Source organism: Oncorhynchus gorbuscha, linkage group LG15 (assembly GCF_021184085.1).
Source record: "Oncorhynchus gorbuscha isolate QuinsamMale2020 ecotype Even-year linkage group LG15, OgorEven_v1.0, whole genome shotgun sequence".
NCBI classification, from domain to species: Eukaryota; Metazoa; Chordata; class Actinopteri; order Salmoniformes; family Salmonidae; genus Oncorhynchus; species Oncorhynchus gorbuscha.
In genome coordinates this window covers 40,052,912-40,068,027 of record NC_060187.1, presented here as the reverse complement: position 1 = coordinate 40,068,027, position 15,116 = coordinate 40,052,912, and the positions used below count along the sequence as shown (strand labels likewise).

General features: G+C 46.7%; 1 protein-coding gene across 2 annotated transcripts in view; it reads right to left on the bottom strand.

Annotated features, from left to right (window-relative positions):
• LOC123997059 (neurocan core protein-like) overlaps positions 1–15,116 on the bottom strand; it is a 200,204-nt gene that overhangs the window by 133,883 nt on the left and 51,205 nt on the right. For both annotated transcript variants that reach the window (XM_046301031.1, XM_046301033.1), the window contains exons 3-8: positions 14,885–15,108; positions 14,410–14,578; positions 7,446–7,620; positions 5,039–5,166; positions 4,153–4,446; positions 2,596–3,468 (exon numbers count right to left, since the gene is read on the bottom strand). In XM_046301031.1, coding sequence (XP_046156987.1) covers positions 2,596–3,468; positions 4,153–4,446; positions 5,039–5,166; positions 7,446–7,620; positions 14,410–14,578; positions 14,885–15,108 — 1,863 coding nt within the window. The remainder of the gene's footprint in view (positions 1–2,595; positions 3,469–4,152; positions 4,447–5,038; positions 5,167–7,445; positions 7,621–14,409; positions 14,579–14,884; positions 15,109–15,116) is intronic.

Sequence of the window (15,116 nt, the reverse complement as noted above, 5' to 3'; positions counted from 1 at the left end):
TAGTAAAGATGACAGGGAAAAGTTACTATGTGGCGTGTCACACTCATCTGTCTGGAATGTGATGTTTTACCGAAATGATTTATTCCCACGATGCTTTGCTAAAGCTATGTGGGAAATTAGGGATTGAGGTTCAAGTGTCAAGATTCACATGCGAAGTCTTTCCTGACACTTTACTTGAGACGTGCTTCTTCACGATTCTCCACCCCAGCTTCCCGCCCCCCACCCCTCTCCTCCTCACCTCCTAGCTTCCCGCCCCCCACCCCCTCTCCTCCTCACCTCCTAGCTTCCCGCCCCCCACCCCCCTCTCCTCCTCACCTCCTAGCTTCCCGCCCCCACCCCCTCTCCTCCTCACCTCCTAGCTTCCCGCCAGTCAGAATAATAAGAATGGCAGTATCGATAATGAAGATTCCAGAGATGCACGTAACAGCCCGCAGTGCTCAATAAGGTAGTTAATATCAAGCGAGCGATGCCACTTTAAGAGGATGTATCAATTGAAACAGCTTCCTTCAAAAGCCACTTCCTGATGCCTCCTCTTCTCCTCTCTTCTATTTGTCCTTCACGGTTTCCCTCCGCTCATCAACGCCACTGATAATGACCGCCTACGTTCACCCAGGGCCGTCCTAAATGGGGGAGACGTAGATGGCAAAGAGTGCGGCAATGAGCACCCAGCCAGCCCTGCATTCATTGGAAAGAGGCTGTGAATAATGTATGCAGACTAAAGCTATATTTTCATCCAGCATAAAACATGAACACCTTTGGGGTTAGCTGGCCATAGAAGGGGCCCTACCTTTATTGAACCAACTTAAACACCTCTGTGCGTGACAAGCTCGTTCTCTCTATTCTTAGCCCTGGTGACTGTGTTGTGTAAGTGGTGGCCCGTATGATTAAACATTGCTTGGTTGCCTTTGCACAGCAGAGGAATCACAGCTATTGATTGTGGTTTGAAGTCGCAGGGCTCTCAAGTGGGGAATATCCCAATATGGTGACCTTTACGACCCACACACCTAGCTCAGCTCTATGGAGAATTAACTGGGGTTTTGGTCACTGAGCCAACAGACAGAAGTAGACATGAACACACACACACACGTACACCTACACACGGATGTAGACATGTACACACACACACACGTACACCTACACACGGATGTAGACATGAACACACACACACACGTACACCTACACACGGATGTAGACATGAACACACACACACACGTACACCTACACACGGATGTAGACATGAACACACACACACACCATGAACACACACACACACGTACACCTACACACGGATGTAGACATGAACACACACACACACGTACACCTACACACGGATGTAGACATGAACACACACACACACGTACACCTACACACGGATGTAGACATGAACACACACACACACGTACACCTACACACGGATGTAGACATGAACACACACACACACGTACACCTACACACGGATGTAGACATGAACACACACACACACGTACACCTACACACGGATGTAGACATGAACACACACACACACGTACACCTACACACGGATGTAGACATGAACACACACACACACGTACACCTACACACGGATGTAGACATGAACACACACACACACGTACACCTACACACGGATGTAGACATGAACACACACACACACGTACACCTACACACGGATGTAGACATGAACACACACACACACGTACACCTACACACGGATGTAGACATGTACAGAGAGACAGATGCTCGCGCACACAAACACACACACACGCGCGCACACACACACACACACACACACACACACACACACACACACACACACACACACACACACACACACACACACACACACACACACACACACACACACACACACACACACACACACACACACACACACACACACACACACACACACACACACACACACAAGCTCAGCATGGCGACCTGATTCCAGATAGACCTTATTTTTATCTATTCACATCAGCTATTGCTTTGGCCTGATTCGCTCTCTGCTCTAATTTTCCTCTTTACACTGCATTTGTCACCTCTGCTGGAAGCAGGCTTAGTGAAGGATGGCTCTGAACAAGTACTAAAATACACTCAAAGTGCATATAAATTCAATGTAATTTCTCCCTGGGAAAAACAAAGAAGGAAATGGGAGTAATGTTTTGATATTCTGGAAATTCAAACATCTGTGACACAGAGACGGTGTCTAGGAGCAGCAATCTGAAATGCAGAATATCATTTTGGAATAATTTTCCTATTCTACTTCCATTGTCCTCCACAAAGTGGCTGAATGCTTCTCCCATAAATATTGTCCCGAGACAGTGTCTAACAGTATGAAATAAACCTCACCATAGCTGGCAATCCATAGAAACCATATTTTCAATGTACTGCCTTCGTAAACAGCGCATTTTCAATTTCACACAAGCCATTGATTTGGAAGAAAATACTGAGGCCGGAAATATGCCTCGGAAATAGGAACGAAAAAAGAAAATTACTTTTAGAGAGAAAATGTAATGAACTACATTATAAAGAGACAGGGTGTACTCAGACAAGCCACACAGCCTCTCTGATGGATGGATTGCAGGTGGCTCTTACCATTAGAGGAGGAGTCTGAAGGGTTGGTTAGGGATGTGCTTGGATCCCTCCCTGGTTGTGTGTACAGGATCACAGGGCCAAATGGGACCACATCTTTCCCCTGCTCAGTCAGACCGTCCTCTGAGCTGGTGAGCCCACCGGTGGATGTCTTGAGCGAGGAGCCTCCGCTCCGATGCTCCATGACGCCGCTGTCAGTGCTGCCAAGATTGGGCCTCCCTTCAGTGGGGTTGACCTTAGCCGACCCTGGGGGTTCCTGGTCTGCCACAGCTAATGTCCCCTCGGGCAGTGAGGCAGGTGTGGCTGGGGGAGGGGCCTCCGTGTCGGTCTCCACAGAGCCTGTCCAATACTTGAAGGGCTTCATCAGGTTGTTGACGAAGCTGTGGAGAACGCTATTGGCAGTCTGAGCCTGGAGCGTTGGAGAGGTCTGGTAGGAAAGAGTGGAGTCGGACGACCCGAAACGCCCCTCCACTTCCCCCTCACCCTCCACCTCCTCCTGGGCAGAACCTCCGTGGGTCTCCAGACTCTCCAGGGCAGACAGACTCAAGGTACTGGTCTTGGTCTTAGGGCTGGAGGAGGCGTCCTGAGGGGCTCCAGTTTTGGATCGGTCCTGGGTCTCCTGGTTCTCCTCTCCCCAGCGCTGGGTACCCTCCCCTGGCTGGAGGTGTATTACCACGTGCTCCTCTGAGATCTCAGAGGACTCGTTGCCTCTAGCGATGGAGCTGATTCCCTCCTTGTCCAGGTCCACGATGCCAGTCCAGGTGGAGGGTTTGGGGAAGGGGTCAGAGCGCTGGGGCTCAGTGTCTGATGAGTTGTTCTCTGGCTCTCTGTATTGGAGGTACCCTGGCTGGGCTGCCTGGACTCCTGCATCACGTTCTGGAATTATATTTTTTTAAAATATATTAGCATTCTTATTTGCTTTCCTGGCAATAAGGCATGGGCTTTAAATAATAATCTTTGCAATAAGCTGTGAATCGTCCATATTCTTATATGTTGATGACCTCTGTTTTTGGTTTTGTTTCAATAATAAAGTATAAATAATACATATAGACATGTTCTTCCTCTCTCTTTGGGTTACTTTCTTTTAGGGAAAAGTCTAAGATAAGACTTCGTTACGTCTGTAATCAATTTGGTCCCTGTCAATCATCCTCCATGACACGCCGAGGAGGTAATGCAAGACCACACACTGCACAAACACAATAAAATCCGAGCACACAGCACACAGGAGTGTACAATCGTTCCAAAGTGAACTTGAAACTAAGTTAGACAAATCACCAGTGGTCCAGTAACATTATAAACACTCTAGAATGACACTGCAAGGACATTGAGGCTACAGCCAGTGTACAGAACTCTGCTGGGTCTCTAAGTCTGTGTTGAAAGCTTGCAGATGCTGATACCAGACACTGGCTGGTTGTTACAGTAGAAGATTTCAGATCCCAGAAGGGACCAAAATGCCACTGAATCCCCTCTGTATTAATTCATGCATGAGACAAACAACACTCACTAATTAACGGGAATTAAACAGGACGGTTGCCATGGTGATGGCGACCCTGCCTTTACCTCGGTAGCAGTAGGCGTCGAAGCGGGTGGTAGTTACTGGGAAACCGGTGCGGTTGGGGTTGTGGTAGACAGTGCGCACCCCCGGATCATCCCCGCCACAGTTGCGCCGGGGAAGGTTTATGGGGTAGCGCACGCTGCCGTCAGCCAGCCAGCCTGGGTCACACTGGTCCAGGCCGGCCTGCCAAGCTAGGTAGAGCTGCCCTGCCGTGGCCAGCTGAGCATTTAGAGCGTGGCAGTGGGTAGAGGCTGTGGCCAGGCTCAGCTTCTCTGGTACAGACAAGTGGAACACCTCACCTGGGAGAGGAGGGTGGAGATGGAGAAACAAAGGTAAAAATGAGGTAGTGTGGGGGAAAGAAAGAGGTTTGGGAGGTACAGGAGCAACGGGGGAGGATGGGAGTACCATATGAAGAAGAAGGGGCGATATAATTACAATAAATTATGAGATGAATAGAGTGGTGTGGAATGTAATATGAGAAGTGATTATAGACAAGACTGAACAGGTCAATAAACCAGCGACCCAGAGTAAGAACCATAGAATACTCAGAACCACTGGACACCCATCCTGTCCAGCTAGATAGCCCAGTCATATGCAAGGTGTCAATAATGACACTCTCTGAAAATGACCTACTTCCTGCTACAGTATCACTATTAACTGAACGGTTTGGCTCTGCACAGTAACAAATTACCCAGGTTCCCAAGTGCTATTTTAAAGGCACCTGCTGTGAATAGGACTCAATCCTTCGGTAGAAGTTTCCTCTGATCCTGGCCACGGCAGTATAACTCACCACCGAGCTACAGCTCAAAATGAGTCAGGCGGTGCTCCTGGGGCGTCTGGGGATTTGCAGGGCCTTGCATGACTAAAATCTAATTGACGCCTCCCTCCTACCTTGCAGTTGCTTGGAAAAGCAGTAGACATCAAACAGCTCGTCAGGGGCCCGATTGCCGTAGTTGCGCACTCCAGGTGAGTCCTGCCTGTCGCCATAGCAACCAGGCCTGGGAGACTGGATAGGGTACCTGAGGAGAGAGGCAGGGGTAGAGGAAGGAGGGGAACCAAAGAAAATCAGGAATTTCTCCAGAAACCTCTCGGCTGGGGGGCGAAAAGCAATCTATATCCGGGCTCCGACTGTGCAATTACTCTGAAGTACATTGATTCAAACAGCAATGAGGGTACGGGCTAAATGCTGATTAAGAGATTATGTATACAGGCATACAGGGGTTTATGGAGGACAACAGGAAGGAAGGAAGGATGGAAGGAAGGAAGGCTTATTACACACTCAGTAGCTGCAATCATGCATGTGCTCGGTTTGCAACAGTTTTCGTCAGACAATGTTATGGCTAAATCTCTTATCTCAGCCTTCCATCCTGGTAGCTGATGTCTCTATTTTTACATTATTAATTGCACGTTTGCCTCCTCATTGATGTGTAGCCAAGTAGCTCTGGAGATGGACCAATTATATGTGTCCCAGGTGGGGAGGAGAGGAGAGGACAGGATGCAGCTCTCAGGGAAAGCTGTCGAGGAGAAATATGCAAGCTGCTTCTCCAGTGCAATTATTGGGAAGACGTTTGAGATAGAGATGTGTCCAAATATCCACACGGATGTTAACTGTCCTACACACACGCACACACACCCACTGACTATCCGTCATCAACAGACATAATGGGAGGCGGCAAGCTGAAACACAAACATCAACACGAAAGGAAGTTGAGGGATAGTTCTGGCTAAGATGGCAGAGTGTAATGAGGAATGACAGAGCTAGCCTCTGAAATGTAAACAAGCAATTACATCATTTGATATGAGAGATTCCGAAGTTCACGAGGGGGCCACTGGGGTCAAAAAACTTTGCATACCTTACTTTCTGAAAGTCATTTCATTCCTTGGTTCCTTATTTGGGCCACAGAGAAATGTTATGAAAGCGAGTTGCCTATCAAAGCCTTGTCATCTTTTGTTCGTCTGAAGTAAACATATACTTTGCCACTCTTCATAAAGACACTTTACTCGTCAGAGATGTTGCTTTGCATTGTTGCAGCAGATAAGTATAAAAAGTAAACCATTTATACAATGCTGGCAAATCTTCTCCCCACATCGGACACTCTCTAGCAGTTAAAGGATTAAATCCTCTCGAGCTCAACATTTAAATGGACTGGAAAATGACGTTAAGTTTTGCTCATTTAATATCCAACTTTTTACCACTGAAATATAGCTAACGGATTTCAGGCAAGTATATATATTTTTTTAACCAGAAGGCTGGCCAACTAATGTTAGTCAACTATCTAGACTGGTGGTTAGAGCGTTGGGCCAGTAACTGAAAGGTTGCTGGATTGAATCCCTGAGATGACAAGGTAAAAATCTGTCATTCTGCCCCTGAGCAAGGCAGTTAGCCCACTGTTCCCTGTGCGCCGTTGATTAAGGCAGCCCCCCGCACCTCTCTGATTCAGAGGGTTAAATGCGGAAGACACATTTCAGTTGAATGCAAGCAGTTGTACAACTGACTAGGTGAGGTATCCCCCTTTCCCCTAGTAAGCACTTCGGATACGAGGTTGGGGGTCTCCTTTTTCTTGCAAAAAATGATACGGATATATCTTGTAAATGAACAAAATGGGAACCATAATGGGAACCGTATGCCGATAATATGCGACAGATTTTTTTTTTGCTAAACCGCTGATAGTATTAATATTTCCACTGATATGTCCAACATGCCAATTGCTAACCTGTTAGCTAATATTTTTAAGACAAAACATTGATGGCTTGATCACAAGATAACAAGGTTGAAGGTAATATATTTCTTAAAAGCTGTTGAATGTGCCAATAATACGGGGTGCTACGCTAAATGCTGTTGTGGCATTTCTTTTGATGTTTAAACTAATATAACAACCCTGGGTTTATAAGCGCGGATATCGACTCTGCCACTTGAGCATGCTGTTGGGGCACGTTTGATAGTGCACTGGACTTCGGGCTAGAAGGTTGAGGGTTCGAGACCTGCTCCCTGTCTGTTTCATTACACTAGGTAGCTAGCTACACACACTCGACCAGTGACCACATCTCTCAATCAATGTTTGGATACCAGGCTCACACAATCTCTGTTCCGAACTATGACAAACCATTTATATATTTTTGGGGTGGGAAATTATACCACAACCCAATTGAGCACTTTGGAGACTGTAAGGACAAAAAAGGGCATGTGCTCTGCACAGGTAGAGCCCTATCTGTGCACGTGCCTGTCTATACGGATAGTGGCCATGCTGTGGTGTGTTTTGCTGTGTCAAGCTTCATGCCCGGTCGTATTTGCCCTTACCTCACGCTCTGGTCAGAGAGCCAGCCGGCATCACAGTTGTCATACCCGTCGGCAAAGGTGGCCTGGAGCTGAGCAGGCGTGGCGATGACAGCCGAGTTCTCCAGACACACCCGCTGAGCGTCGGGGAAGGACAGGGCGTAGCGGTCGTGGGGGGCACGGTAGTGGAACAACACACCTGAGGAGATGATGCAGAGGTGAAAACACGTAGGGCAACGCCGGGATAATATGGAGACATGGACACGCGCTTGTACGCGCACAGACACACGGCTCGAAACCTGCATTACCATGTACTTCAAAATATCTGTATCTGCACAGGAAGTTGAAAAACAGCTCAAAGTTCATTTGCATCAGACTGGCTTATCTTTAGGGGAAAGATCTTGTCCTTGGATACAGTGGATGACAAACAGCAACCATGTTTGCTTTACTGCTTTAGCTTACAGTCCGCAGCAATAACATATCTTCTTATCATATCCAAAAAAGTAACAGTGATTTGAGAGAGATAGTAAAAGAGAGATAGATAGAGAATGAGGAAACAAAGGAATGAGAGATGAGTCCCACGCGCTCATTCCCTGACCTGCGAATGGCCAGGATTCCTCTCCACTGTGCCGAGAAATGGGAAGGGAATTGCTTTTGAAGTGTCCATCTCATATTTCCCCACCAAGCTAGCATCACTAACCTCCCCCGCATGTGGGGCCACCTCGGCCTGAAATTCACACATCAAACCCCAGCGGAGCCCACTACATGAAAGCCTGTAGACAGGGAGGCTGGGATACAGCTCCAAACATGGGTTCCTTTATCTTCTGATGCTTTGTGCAGCATAATGACAGAAACTCCTCGGGGCGCGGGGCCAATTTGAGCAATCATGCTGCAGGCTAGCCTCAGAAATGAGCCGGTATCCCTGTGGTATGACAGACACACCCACACTTATACGCGTTAAAGCACACACTCACACACACCCACACAGCTACAGCCCTCCATCCTGTTTCCATATAATGCTGTACTGTACACTCCCTGGCTTTTCATTTCTCTTCTCCCAGGGTCTCTGTCTAGGGCTCCTTCCCTCTGAGGCTAGGAGCCAGGCCAAACACATAGACGCTGTCTGTTTCCGTTCTGACGTTTGGGAGACAAATAGGTTTCTGATGAGCACCGGGGGGTGGACCCCGGGACCCCGTCCCATTTAACCAGAAGGGTCACATTTCCCACAACTACCACACACTCTCTATTTCCACCAAGCCATAAGACATGCAAATCAAATGTTGTTGGTCACGTACCAGTGGAGGCTCCTCAGAGGAGGAAGGGGAGGACCATCCATCCAAACATTTAAAAAGTTATACATTTTAGATAAAACTACACTATCATCCTCCCTCCTCTTAAGTGGCACTGACCGCCACTGTCGCGTACGCATATTTTGCAAATGTTATCGCACGTGCAGCAAAATGTTGCTAGCTCCAACTGTGCAGTAAAACTAACAATAAAAAACAGTACACATAAATAAAAAAATAGCAGAATGAGCAATGCCAGAGTCCGGAATGTATATAAACATACAGTTGAAGTTGGAAATTTACATACACCTTAGCCAAATACATTTAAACTCAGTTAAACTCACAATTCCTGACATTTAATCCTAGTAAACATTCCCTGTCTTAGGTCAGTTAAGATCACCACTTTATTTTAAGAATGTGTCATGTCAGAATAATAGTAGCGAGAATGATTTAGTTCAGCTTTTTTTTCTTTCATCACATTCCCAGTGGGCCAGAAGTTTACATACACTCAATTAGTATTTGGTAGCATTGCCTTTAAATTGTTTAACTTGGGTCAAATGTTTCGGTTAGCCTTCCACAAGCAACCCACAATAAGTTGGGTGAATTTTGGCCCATTCCTCCTGACAGAGCTGTTGTGATTGAATCAGGTTTGCAGGCCTCCTTGCTCGCACATGCTTTTTCAACATTTCTATAGGATTGAAGACAGGGCTTTGTGATGGCCACTCCGATACCTTGACTTTGTTGTCCTTAAGCCATTTTGCCACAACTTTGGAAGTATGCCATTTGTTCGTTTGGAAGACCCATTTGTGACCAAGCTTTAACTTCCTGATTGACGTCTTGAGATTTTGCTTCAATATATCCACATCATTTTCCATCCACATCATTTTCCATCCTCATGATGCCATCTATTCTGTGAAGTGCACCAGTCCCTCCTGCAGCAAAGCTCCCCCACAACATGATGCTGCCACCCCGTGCTTCACGGTTGGGATGGTGTTCTTCGGCTTGCAAGCTCCCCCTTTTCCCTCCAAACATAACGATGGTCATTATGGCCAAACAGTTCTATTTTTGTTTCATAAGACCAGAGGACATTTCTCCAAAATGTACGATCTTTGTCCCCATGTGCAGTTGCAAACCGTAGTCTGGATCTTTTATGGTGGTTTTGGAGCAGTGGCTTTTCCTTGCTGAGCGGCTTTTCAGGTTATGTCGATATAGGATTTGTTTTACTGTGGATATAGATACTTTTGTACCTGTTTCATCCAGCATCTTCACAAGGTCCTTTGCTGTTGTTTTTTGCACCAAAGTACGTTCATCTCTAGGAGACAGAACGTGTCTCCTTCCTGAGCGGTATGACAGCTGCGTGGTCCCATGGTGTTTATACTTGCGTACTATTGTTTGTACAGATGAACGTGGTACCTTCAGGCATTTGGAAATTGCTCCCAAGGATAAACCAGACTTGTGGAGGTCTACAATTTTTTTAGGGGGCTGATTTCTTTTGATTTTCCCATGATGTCAAGCAAAAGGGCACTGAGTTTGAAGGTAGGCCTTGAAATACATCCACAGGTACACCTCCAATTGACTCAAATATGTTGAGTATACACAACATTGAGAACATAGACTGACAAGGTGAATCCAGGTGAAAGCTATGATCCCTTATTGATGTCACTTCAGTCAGTGTAGATGAAGGGGAGGAGACAGGTTAAAGAAGGATTTTTAAGACAAGACAATTGAGACATGGATTGTGTATGTGTGCCATTCAGAGGGTGACTATTTAACAATCTGATGGCCTAGAGTTAGAAGCTGTTTTCCATCTTTGACACACCTGTACTGTCTTCTCCCTCCAGATGGTAGCTGGGTGAACAGGCCGTGGCTCGGGTTGCTGAGGTCCTTGATGATCTTCTTGGCCTGGAGGGCAGGCAATGTGCCCCCGATGATGCGTTGGGCTGACGCGTCACCCGCTGGAGAGCCCTGCAGTTGCGGACGGTGCAATTGGCCTACCAGGTGTTGATACAGCAGACAGGATGCTCTCAATGGTGCGTCTGTAGAAGTTTGGGAGGGTCTTCGGGGCCAAGGCAACATGTTTTAACCTCCTGAGGTTGAAGAGGCGATGTTGCTGTTGTGCCTTCTTCACCACCCTGTCTTTGTGGATGGACCATTTCAGGTTGTCAGTGATGTGCACGTCGAGGAACTTGAAGCTTTTCACCCCCTCCACTGCTGCCCTGTCGATGTGGATGAGGCGTGCTCTCTCTGCTGTTTCCTGAAGTCCACCATAAGCTCCATCCATTTTGTTGACATTGGGTAAGGTTATTTTCCTGGCACTACGCCACTAGGGCTTTCACCTCCTCCCTGTACATTCTTGGGTACAGGAACAATTGTGGACATCTTAAAGCATGTGGGGCCAATAGCCTGGGATAGGAAGAGATTGAATAAGTCCATAAACACTCCAGCCAGCTGGTCTGCACATGCTCTGAGCACACCATTCTGCTCCAGTCTCTGAAGATAACAGGAGTGCACAGATACTGAGAAAGCTGTAGATAATTGAGTGATGCCCTTGTTGCAACACAGTATACAACACTAATACAGTCCTGCCTGTGCGGAAAATCTGAAAGGGGCATGCCTAGTCATTTAAAAAAAATTTTTTTAAACCTTTATTTAACTAGGCAAGTCAGTTAAGAACAAATTCTTATTTTCAATGGCGGCCTAGGAACAGTGGGTTAACTGCCTGTTCAGGGGCAGAACGTTGTACAACTGAATGCATTCAACTGAAATGTGTCTTCTGTCACGCCTTGGTCATTGTATTTTGTGTTTTTGTTATATGTTTGGGTAGGCCAGGGTGTGACATGGGTTTATATGTTGTGTTTCGTATTGGGGTTTGTATTATTTGGGATCGCGGCTGATTAGGGGTGTGGTATAGGCTTGGCTGCCTGAGGCGATTCTCAATTAGAGTCAGGTGCTTATCGTTGTCTCTGATTGGGAACCGTATTTAGGCAGCCTGAGTTTCGCTTTGTATTTCGTGGGTGTTTGTTCCTGTCTTTGTGTAGTAGTCACCAGATAGGCTGTAATAAGTTTCACGTTCCGTTCTGTTGTTTTTTAATTTAGTTTCAGTTATTTCATGTACCGCGATTCAGTTCATTAAAGTCATGAGTAACCAACACGCTGCATTTCGGTCCGACTCTCTTTCTTCAACAGACAAACGCTGTTACATCTTCTGCATTTAACTCAACCCCTCTGAATCATAGAGGTGTGGTGGGCTACTGGCCCAACGCTCCTACCCACCAGGCTAATAGACCTACAATGCAGAGATTATCACCTGTGTGTAGATATGTCTATTTGTGGATCACCACTTAAGCCGACCTGACATACTGTATCTCATGACTGTCGCTGACAGCGAGGATCAATGTCTGGGCTCTAATTGGAGAGACAGACAATTGACCATGCAATATGGTCCGAATGGACAGAGAGAGAACCTAACCAGGGTTTAGAACACACACAAACAAGCCAATCCCGTCTGTCCAGAATTAATATGATATTGATATGGCCGGGCAGTATCAATACCTTGCTAATTATTACACTGAGTGTACAAAACATTAAGGACACCTTCCTAATCGTCACGGATCCCCCCGGAACTTTCATTACGCACACCTGGCCCCTATTCCCATTGATTAGTAATTGTATAAGTGTGGCCTTCGTTCACCATTGTCCTGTCAATTATTGTTCCCATGTCCGTTGGTGGTGTGAGTACCTATGCCTTGGTGCAGCTGTTATGCTGTGTGCTTTATATATTGTGTATTATGGGCATCGTCCCGTGTCGTTCAACGAGGTTTACCCTCGCTCTTTTGTTTGGGTACAGCCCAGTGTTTTTGTATATGTGTTTTTTTTTTAAACTATTGTGTATTTCTGCGCCTGTCTCCAAAATCCTTTATACCAGCGTGACACTAACATTGAGTTGCACCCTTTCCCCCCTTCCCCCTTTGCCCTCAGAACAGCCTCGATTTGTCGGGCATGGACTCTACAATGAGTCGAAAGCGTTCCACGGGGATGTTGACTCCAACGCTTCCCACAGCTGGGTCAAGTTGGCTTGATGTCCTTTTGGTGATGGCCCATTCTTGATACACACGGGAAATTGTTGAGCGTGAAACACCCAGCAGCGTTGCAGTTCTTGACACAACCCGGTGTGCCTGGCACCTACTACCATACCCCGTTCACTTAAATCTTTTGTCTTGTCCATTCACCTTATCTATGGCACAGATACACAAGGCTCAGTTGCCTCAAGGTTTAACAAACCTTCTTTTACCTGTCTCCTCCCTTTCATCTACAGTGATTGAAGTGGATTTAACAAGTGTCATCAATAAGGGATCACCGCTTTCACCTGGATTCACCTGGTCACTCTATGTCATGGAAAGAGAAGGTGTCCTTAATGTTTTGTATACTCTGTGTATATTAAACACTTGCAGGCGTTAGTATTGAGGGCTCTGCAATGTAGCGTGACTTGTAATTAACGCTAAGCCCGGGAGAATGTCTGGTGCGCCCTTAGACGGACCAACCGGTAATGGGTTTCTCTTTCTGAAGGGGGTTTTATGGCTAATCGATTGGCTGGGAGTGGGGACAGGGTTTCCTGAGCACCGAGCCAGGGGTATCTACAGGAGCAATGAAGTGCTATCATGGAGAGAATAGAGAGAGAGAGAGGAGTAGTCGATGGGGAAAAAACACACTGCTTGATGTCATAATCATTGAGAGAGAGCCACTGTCACACACACACACACACACACACACACACACACACACACACACACACACACACACACACACACACACACACACACACACACACACACACACACACACACACACACACACACACACACACACACACACACACACACACACACACACTGTATGTAAACATTCCCACACACACACATGAACACACACACACAGTGGTTATATCGTGTAATAATAGCGTAGTGCTATATCTGTGCTATTCGCACTGGGAGCCCATGGAGCTAGTGTACAGTATGTGGGTGAGTGAATGAGGCTACTGGGTGTAATGTGGAACTGAAGATCAGCTGACTGCTGGCAGCATTGTGTAGATCTAGGTGAGTACAGAGCAGCACTGCAAAGCCAATGCAGAGAGCAGAGCGCCACTTCCCTTAAGTCATTACTTTAATAGGCATTTATTAAAAACAGCAAGTGACCTGGAAAAATCTGAAAAATGTTCATTTGGTAATTACTATGATACTATTAGCTGATATGGCATATAATATCCCCAGGACCTCACAGAAGTGGGTGGGTTCAACATAAACTACAGCCCAGAGACCTCAACGTAGCATCAGATAACAACACTTCATTTTCTCATTAGGTCTATTTGCTTTCATGGCATGAAACAGACCTAAGCGACAGGGTCAACGATCTATTACTCGGTCCAGTTGGCACAGGTTGTCACGTTCCCCAGACCAGACATTCCCACACAGTAAACATTATATAATAATATAATAATTCCATTAGCAATGCCAGTTAGAGCTACAGTCAGGGTCGTGCTCATTAGGGACAAAACACTTTAAAGCGTTTTGCAATGGACAATGTAAATGGGCATTTCTTATTGGACGAGTCCAGGTTGTCCCTCCCTGTTTTGTCACGTTTCCTTCCTGTTTGGAGCCTATTGAACACGACTCAGGTGTAATGAATGTAGCTGGGGTCAGTATTACCTGTAACCTCCAGGGGCACGGTGTCCTGTTCGTCGTTGATGCCCACCACCACCTCACAGCGGTACATGCCCGAGTCACTGGAGCGCAGACCGCTGAGCGCCAGGCTGGCGTTGTAGCGGTTGTCCTGGTAACCGGGCAGGGTGACACGCCCCTGGAAAGCCTTCTTAACCTAAACCACGAAAAGACATTACAGTTATGAACACACAGGTAGATCAAAATGAAGCATACAGAATGAAACACAACAAAGATGGCAACGAAAAAGAAAAAGGACATTCCACTAAATGTTTGCTGGTCCAATTATTATAGTTGGCAGCAGAAAAACAGTGAGAGGAAATGTATTTAATCTTATTTTCATAGAAAGAAGAAAGGATTGTGCAGTACATATAGTACTGCACAGTACTGGATAGACGGCCAACACACTCTCCATACACATAAAACCAACATTTTGTATTCTTCTCACTCAGTCAATCTTTACCTTGACCACGTTGTACTTGGCGACCAGGATGGACTGTTCCCTCTGCCGACCATCGTCGCCCCTCTGGCCCCACACCTTGGTCCACTTGATGCGGGGGGGCTCGTGGGTAGGGGTGGGGCGCAGGGTGAAGACACAGGGCAGCAGGACGGTGTTGGCCAGCTGCTCCCTCACCCTCTGGTGGGTCACCTTCCTCATGTTCACCACCGGGTCTGACCACACCAGGCCTGGGGAG